This window comes from Mus pahari, chromosome 5 (assembly GCF_900095145.1).
Source record: "Mus pahari chromosome 5, PAHARI_EIJ_v1.1, whole genome shotgun sequence".
NCBI lineage: Eukaryota > Metazoa > Chordata > Mammalia > Rodentia > Muridae > Mus > Mus pahari.
The window spans coordinates 47,128,616-47,136,998 of record NC_034594.1 but is presented as its reverse complement, the minus strand read 5'-3'; the positions used below and the strand labels follow the sequence as shown (position 1 = coordinate 47,136,998).

Below are 8,383 nucleotides of genomic sequence, written 5' to 3'. Positions count from 1 at the left end.
ATATATATATATATATATATATATATATATATATATATCCTAATAATATAATATATATAAATATCCCTAGTACTATAGTATTAATATCACAATGTTCTCTATTTAATATATATTTTAATACACTATTGTTATTCAACTTTTAAGTTGTAAATAATTAGTAGACCAAAAAATCATTTTATTAAAATACCAGCATTTAAAAATTAAATACTTTACTTGATAATATATTGTATTAATTGATAAAAGCTTTATTTCAGTCATGCCTAGATGATAACCATATGCTGACTCTTACATTTAAATGGAAATCTTAAAATGATTCTTTATTTTATTTTTTTATTGATTATTTTATTTACTTTACAAATGTTATCCCCTTCCCAGTTTCCTCTCCACGAGCCCCCCTTTCCCTCCTTCCACACCCATGCCTCTATTAGTGTACTGCCTACACACTCCTGCCTCAGAGCCCTGGAGTTCTCCTATCCTGGGTCATTAAGCCTCCACAGAAACAAGGGGCTCCCCTTCCAGTGATGCGAGATGAGGCAATTCTCTGCTACATATCCAGATGTAACTAACCATGGGTAACCCATGTGTACTCTTTGGTTGGTGGTTTAGTCCTTGGGAGCTCTGGACATTCTGGTTGGTTGATATTCTTGTTCTTCCAATATGGTTGCAAACCTCTTCAACTCCTATAGTTCTTGCTTGAACTTCTCCATTGGGGTCCCCACGCTCAGTCCAATGTTTGGCTGTGTGCATTCGTATCTGTTCTAGCAGAGCCTCTCAGGGAACAACCATACCAGGCTGCTGTCAGCAAGTGCTTCTTGGCATCAGCAAAAGTGTCTGGGTTTGGTGTCAGCAGATGGGAATCCCTAGGTGGGACAGTCTCTGGATGGCCTTTCCTTCAGTTTCTGCTCCAGTCATTGTCTCTGTCCCTCCTTCTGACAGGAGAAATTCTGGATTAATATTTTTGAAGTGGGTGGGTTGCCCCATCCCTCAACTGGGAGCTGCGCCTATCTACCGTATCAAGACTCTACCCATTCTATCTCCCCTTTGTATCCCCCCATTTTAGCTAATGTCCTCCCTGTTGGGTCCTGGTAACCTCTTGGGTCCCTGGTATCTAGGACTTTCTAGAGGTTACCCCTAGTTCCCTCTCCCCCATTGCTACACACCTACATTCAAATTCCTGACCCTCTGTACTTCTCTCTTATCTCCTCCCATATCTGAACTGGCTCCCCTTTCCCCTCCCCCTCCTTTCCCCCTCCCCGATCCTTTTCTCCCTTTCCTATCCAGAGATTATTCTCTTCCCCCTTCATTAGTTTGTGATATAGAGACAATATTTCTATTCAGTCTCAGTAGTAAGTGCTGAATAAAGAAATAAAGAAAAATAATGAGCTAATGAACTGAGTAAATAGTTTTCAAATGAAGGAATACATACAGAGCGCAAATAGTTGACAAAATGTTCACGATCTTAAGCCGTGTAGATGTAGCTTTTATTCTTCTGTAGTAATTGCCATCTTCGAAGTGTGCTACCTCAGTCTGCTCACCTAGGCCTATTCCTGGAAACTTCTAGCCTAATCTAGGCCTAGAATGTTTACAGACTGGGAGACTTACTACTGAACAAGCTTACCCTTTGTAGCTCTGTGAATTCTGGCCCAAACTCACTCTCCAAGTGATTTAAACTGGCTTCTCTTTGAATTGAATTGCTCTGCTTGGCCTCAAACTCTAGAAGTCTGTTCTCATCTTCTGACTCCTTCTCATTCTCGTTCTGTTTTTTCCTATGTCTAGCTCATTCTCTCTGCAACCTGTCTATAAAATTGTCCCAGGAAAAACTTCCTAATGATTCCACAAACTGAACTGCAATGTACTGAACTGGCATGAACTCAACTCCACTGTACTGTGTCTCCCCTCCCTGACTCAAACTCACTGTCTAGCACCCAGAGGTCTGGATGTCTCTATCTCCTGAGTGCTGGGATTAAAGGCCTGTGCAGTGACTTGACCTAAGCTTTTCTTTACCTGAAACCTGATCTATTCCAGGCTGGCTTTGGAGTCAAAAGATCTGATTGTTCTGTCTCCTGAGATTAAAGGTATGTCTGTACTCAAGGTAGATCACACAGCTCTAGAGGGTCAGTGGATGTGATCCCTTGCCAGAGCAGACATGTTGCAAGACTAAAATCCCCCTACAATACAGTTGGGAAATGCATATTAAAACTGCTTGAATGTCCGGTCTCACACAGAATCTGAATGCTATTATCAAACCTAATGACCAATGCTAGCCAAAAAAGAAAACCCATACCCGGCTGATGAGAATGTGAACTGCTACAGCCTCTATGGAAACCGGTTTTAGGGTCGATCCTTCCCCCAACAAAGTACAACCTGAAAAATAGAGCTATCATATGACTCAGCTTTTATATATAACTAAAGGCATCAAAATCAACACACCACAGATAATCACACTGCCAAATATATAGGAATACTATTCATAATAGCCACAAAATAGAACCAGCCTAGTTGTCTATCAGCAAATTAATAGATAATGAAAGTATTATATAATGAAATTTTAGACAAAGATTGTGACAAATTTTGGAAAGCAAATGAAACAAAATATCATTACGTTAAGAAAAATAAGTCATTCTCTGAATCCGTATTTAATTGTGTGTGTAGGTGTGTGTACACTAAAATAGAAGAGGGCTTAAGGTAGAGAAATGAAATAAATGTAATAATGAACCAATAAGGAAAAATATATTCAAGAACAAATGGAATCTGTCTCTCAAGTGCTGGGATTTAAGGTGCATTGCGCCATGCATGGTCATACAATGCATTTTGATTTTATTCTCCACTCCCCCCCCCACATCTGTCTAGATCCTCTCTTTCTCCTTACCCACACAGCTTAATGGGCTAAGGTACATATGGATGCATCAGAGTTCTGAGGCCATTTACAAGAGTTGAACAAAATCAAGCCAGACAAAATACCAGTCCAGAGAAGGGAAAGTGGGTGCAAAAATTCCACCTCAAAACAGAAAGCTATTTGATACTTTTTGGAAAAGGTAAAATCAGTTTTCTCCAACAAAGTGAAACTAGGTAGATTAATCATATTCCAAGGCAGGACTGATGCTCAGAAGTAGTTGACCATCATAAATAGACTCCATGTTTTATTATTTTTTCCTATGGTGTGTGTGTGTGTGTGTGTGTGTGTGTGTGTGTGTGTGTGTGTTTGTATGTGTGTGAATGTGTGTACTTGGGATTTTTAATGGGTTAGTGGATTTTTATCTTGAGTTCAATTGTATTTTATTGCGTTTGAAGTATATGGGGGATTGGTTAATTGAGAAAGAAAATAGAATTATAGTAAACTGATAAGGAGTAGGGTCAGAACTATTAAATTTGCTTACCATATATAATGTCATCAATTACTAAAGTGGGAAAAATAAATACAAGTGCAGGAAATACAACAGCTGGGCATGGTGACACTGTTTTTTTTTTTTTTTTTTTTTTTTTCCTAGCACTTGATTTAATCTTAGCACTCTGAAGGCAGTGGCTGGAAGAGCTCTGAGCTCGAGGCCATCTTAGGCTACAAAAAAAGTTCTAGGACATCCAGGGCAAAACAGAGCAAACTTGTCTTGAAAACCAAAAGAAAACAACAAATAATTTTATTTTTAGAAAACCAATAAGTAATTTTAAATTTGGAAATGAATGTTTTTATTTTGTAATGAAAAAAATGCAGTGGTTTATTAGCCAAGAATATGTTTTGCAGCTGTTTATTCTGAATCTTACTTCTCTAGCGTGTGACGGAATCGGCACGGGATCATTGATGTCTGCTCAGACTGTGGATTCCAGTAACATTGACAAATTCATAAACTGCACAAAGATCAATGGGAATCTCATCTTTCTTGTCACTGGGATTCATGGGTCAGTATTCAATGTTGTACAATATTGTTCTGTGAAGTGAGGGTGCACTTTATCTCTGCGTGCTTGCATTGTTGATTCATCTGTACCTAGAACAGTGTTACGTTTTCTTAAACTCTTTCCAGCCTAAGCAGTAGACAGCCTTGCAGTAGTTCTGGAGACACAGCTGCATTTGGAGTTTGGTTACTATTTAGGAATGAGGATGCTGATCTCAAATTCAGCTTGAATATACTTTCAGGGAAATCTAAAATCCATAGTCTTAGGAAGCCCAGATCTTAGCATCTTAAAAGGAAACATAAGGTAAGGAAGTACCCTTGAGTTTGCAAGGAATTGGTTAAAAACAACATATGTTAAAACAAACAAACAAATAAACACGCAAACATACAAAATCTTAACATGTAACAACTTAAAGAACCTGAGTTAAAATTAACTTGAAATTCTCCTGCTCTGCTTTTAAAAATTCCCTTTTCTGATGTATTCTTCTTTCTATTTTTCTCTTATATGGGGAAATTAGTGCTACTATAAAGTGGATTTTATTTTGGTAATAAATTTGTTACATTATCTGGGGTCCTTCATTACAGAACCGCCTGCTGGCTTTAACTTGGGAAATAACTGAGTTTGTATGCTTTGGGTAATAAAAATGTCAATAGCTATACTTTGTATTTTATCTATTTGTCTATATTACTATTTAATCTCTAAATATTAGTGCTACAGGCTACAAATAAAGACTATCTCTTGCATCTTTTAATTCAACACTTATACTGAACATATATCACATCATTTCTGGAAGCAAAATAACTGAACACATTCTGAATAAATATCTCCAAATAAGAACAGCATGGACAATGGGACAGAGTATTTATCTTCATTCAAGCAAATTGTTATTTATGCTCTTGCATAAAATATCTCTATTAAAAAGGCAGTTTTTAATATGGCCCCATGTCATAACCTGTAAAAGTATACATGTATCTTCTGTCTAGTGTGTTATGTTTAGACAAACCAATACTTTTTTAAAAAATTAAGGTGACTAACTTCCATTTTAAAAGTTGGAAATTCTCCTCCCACCTCATATATGACAATGATGTGTTAAGTGACCCTCGCCATTTTGAAATGGGATCCGCTCAGTTAACTTTACTAAAGTCCACACAGCTCCTCTGAAATCATATATATTGTTAACATAGCATATTTAGCTCTTTGGGTAGGAGATTTGGGTCAATATTTTTGTTGTTGTTAAATAATTGAATGAGTATGTGATATCCTGAAAGGGATATATATCAATTATCTTTTAAAATCAAATATTCCTATAACAAAAAGATTATCTGTTACTAATGCGAGAAATTAGATGGAGCCACTTGACGCCCATTACCTCCTTCTGTATAGAGGCTGTTTTAATTATTTTTCCTATTACTGCCATAAGATACTCTGACAGAAGCAATTTAAGAAAGGAGGGGTTTACATTGGTTCACAGCCTCAAGTTACATCTACCATGGCAAAAAGTTCAAGACAGCAAGACTGTAAGCCAGCAGGTTACAATACATATGCATACACTTACACTTACACTTACACTTACACTTACACTTACACTTACACTTACACATACACATACACATACTCATACACATACACATACACATACATATACATCACTTACACATACACTTACACTTACACTTATACATACACATACACATACATATACACATACATATATATGGTTCACTCTCCTTTTTATTCAGCCCACAACTCCAGCCTGTAAAGCACTGCCAGTCACTTTTCAAGTAGGTCTTCCCACCTAAACTGTCTGGATCGAGATTATTTCTCACAAGCATATGGAGAGGCTAACATAATCTACATTATCTCTCACAGGTATACTCAGAGATCTCCTAGGTAACTCTGTATCTTCTGACACTGATGATAGTAAGCAACACAGATATGATAAATGTAGTAGCTTCAAGCCTACAATGTTTGGTGCAATTTGAAAATATGTGCTCATAAAGTGAATTGATTTACAGAAGTGGGTTTTTGGCATTATCTGGTCTAACATCATATATTCATGTGTGTGTGTGTGTGTGTGTGTGTGTGTGTGTGTTTATCAAACATTTGACATTTTTAAAGTTCAGAAAAATCTACAGATAATGTTCTCTCTTAAATACATGAATTTTAAAAATCATTTCAATTTCTAGTTATTATTAAAACAAATATAAGAAAACTGCCCAGTGTGATAAAAAAGATATTGATAGAAAAATATTGATAGAAATCATTCTGTATAAGAAATACAAGAAGATAAAATTCATATGAGTACTTAAAGAATGATGTAGAAAATAGCAAAGTAGATATATTACACACACACACACACATGCACACACACACACACACACACACACACACACACACACGTGCTCACACTCTGCAGAGGTCACTAAGATTCTTTGAAACTGGGACAAAATGGCTAGGGACTTACATGGGAATAGTGACTCACTGTAGAGTTAGCACGTCAGAGGTTGCATTTCTAAGTTTGCAGGGGACAAAGGGAAATCCTTTGCTGGAAGACGATTTTAAAAGCATTGCCCTTGGGTTATTATTAAAAGCCTAATTACTGTTAAAATTAAAACATTCCTGTAAGTGCCCCAATTTCAACTGAATGAAGTGATACTACCTTCACAGATAACTTCTCTTTAAAAGTTATTACAGTAGAGAAATTATGAACAGATACCTCTCTATGGTCAAAAGTCTTCTAAATAATCTGTGAGAGGAAATTAGAAAAACTGGTGATTTAATGATTCTAAAAATATTATTTTAGTCTTGTTTCATTATAGAAGATTATTATGGAGTTATGCTATACATGAGGATTTTGCATATTAATCTCTTTAGAGTGAGGTAATAGTCAACATTTAAAAACAAAACAAATAGAAACAGATGTCATGGACAAGAGAGACCACACAGTTTATGAAACTTAAAATTCTTCACTCTATAAGGACTATAATATCATTTATCCATTCAACTGAAAATGAATTGCATAGAAAATCCAATGGCAACTAGAAGTCCAAAAGTAATAGCATGTCTTGAGAATGAACCCCTCAAAAGACAAATGAGGGATCTTATGTAGGTGACCTGATTCAGACCAGCATAGAGTTTGAGTCACAGCAACATGATGAATGGCATGAATGGAGCTCTGTGGAGTCTCTTTCTTGACAATCATTTGCTTTTCTCTAGTGAAAGCTGGGAAAAGGATTGCTAATAAAGAGCTTTTCTGATTGTTTAGACAAATATATGTGAAATATGATTTATCCTCCATTCTCAGTCTCATGACAGGATGAGCCATATATTCTGAAACCTTTCCCATTCATTTCAGGAAACTATGACAATAATTTCAAATCAATAGATTTAAGACATCACACACACACACACACACACACACACACACACACACACACACACATCAGGGTAGTAGTTTATTTAGTCTGTGTGTATGTGTGTGGGGAGAGAATGAAAAGAGACGGAGTAGAATTTTAATGTGACGAATATAAACAGTAAACTTCTAGTAAATACAATGTTTCAAATGCTATCCCGAAAGTCCCCTATACGCTCCCCCCAACCCTGCTCCCCTGCCCACCCACTCCCACTTCTTGGTCCTGGCATTCCCCTGTATGGGGCATATAAACTTTGCAAGACCAAGGGGCCTCTCTTCCCAATGATGGCCAACTAGGCCATCTTCTGCTACATCAACTTATCAGTGAGTACATATCATGTGTGCTCTTTTGTGATTGTGTTACCTCACTAAGAATGATATCCTCCAGAAAAATCCCTTTGCCCAAGAATTTCATAAATTCATTGTTTTTAATAGCTGAGTAGTACTCCATTGTGTAAATGTAGCACAGTTTCTGTATCCATTGCTCTACTGAGGGACATCTGGGTTCTTTTCAGCTTCTGGCTATTATAAATAAGGCTTCTATGAACATGGTGGATCATGTGTCCTTATTACCAGTTGGAAGATATTCTGGGTATATGCCCAGGAGAGATATTGCTGGATCTTCCAGTAGTACTATGTCCAATTTTTTGAGGAACCGCCAGACTGATTTCCAGAGTGGTTGTACAAGCTTGCAATCCCACCAGCAATGGAGGAGTGTTCCTTTTTTTCCACATCCTCTCCAGCATCTGCGGTCACCTGAATTTTTAATCTTACCCATTCTGACTGGAGTGAGATGGAATCTCAGGGTTGTTTTGATTTGCATTTCCCTGATGACTAAGGATGTTGAACATTTTTTTCAGGTGTTTCTCAGTCATTCATTATTCCTCAGTTGAGAATTCTTTGTTTAGCTCTGCACCCCATTTTTTAATGGGNTTATTTGAATTTCTGGAGTTCAGCTTCTTGAGCTCTTTGTATATATTGGATATCAGTCCCCTATCAGATTTAGGATTGGTAAAATGTTTTTCCCAATCTGTTGGTGACATTTTTGTCTTATTGACAGTATCTTTTGCCCTACAGAAGCTT

At 36.9% G+C, this 8,383-nt stretch overlaps 1 protein-coding gene across 6 annotated transcripts in view; it reads left to right on the top strand.

Moving 5' to 3' along the window:
- Positions 1 to 8,383, top strand: part of Erbb4 (erb-b2 receptor tyrosine kinase 4) — a 1,014,420-nt gene that overhangs the window by 714,415 nt on the left and 291,622 nt on the right. For all 6 annotated transcript variants that reach the window (XM_021197417.2, XM_021197414.2, XM_021197418.2 and 3 more), the window contains exon 9: positions 3,768 to 3,894. In XM_021197417.2, coding sequence (XP_021053076.1) covers positions 3,768 to 3,894 — 127 coding nt within the window. The remainder of the gene's footprint in view (positions 1 to 3,767; positions 3,895 to 8,383) is intronic.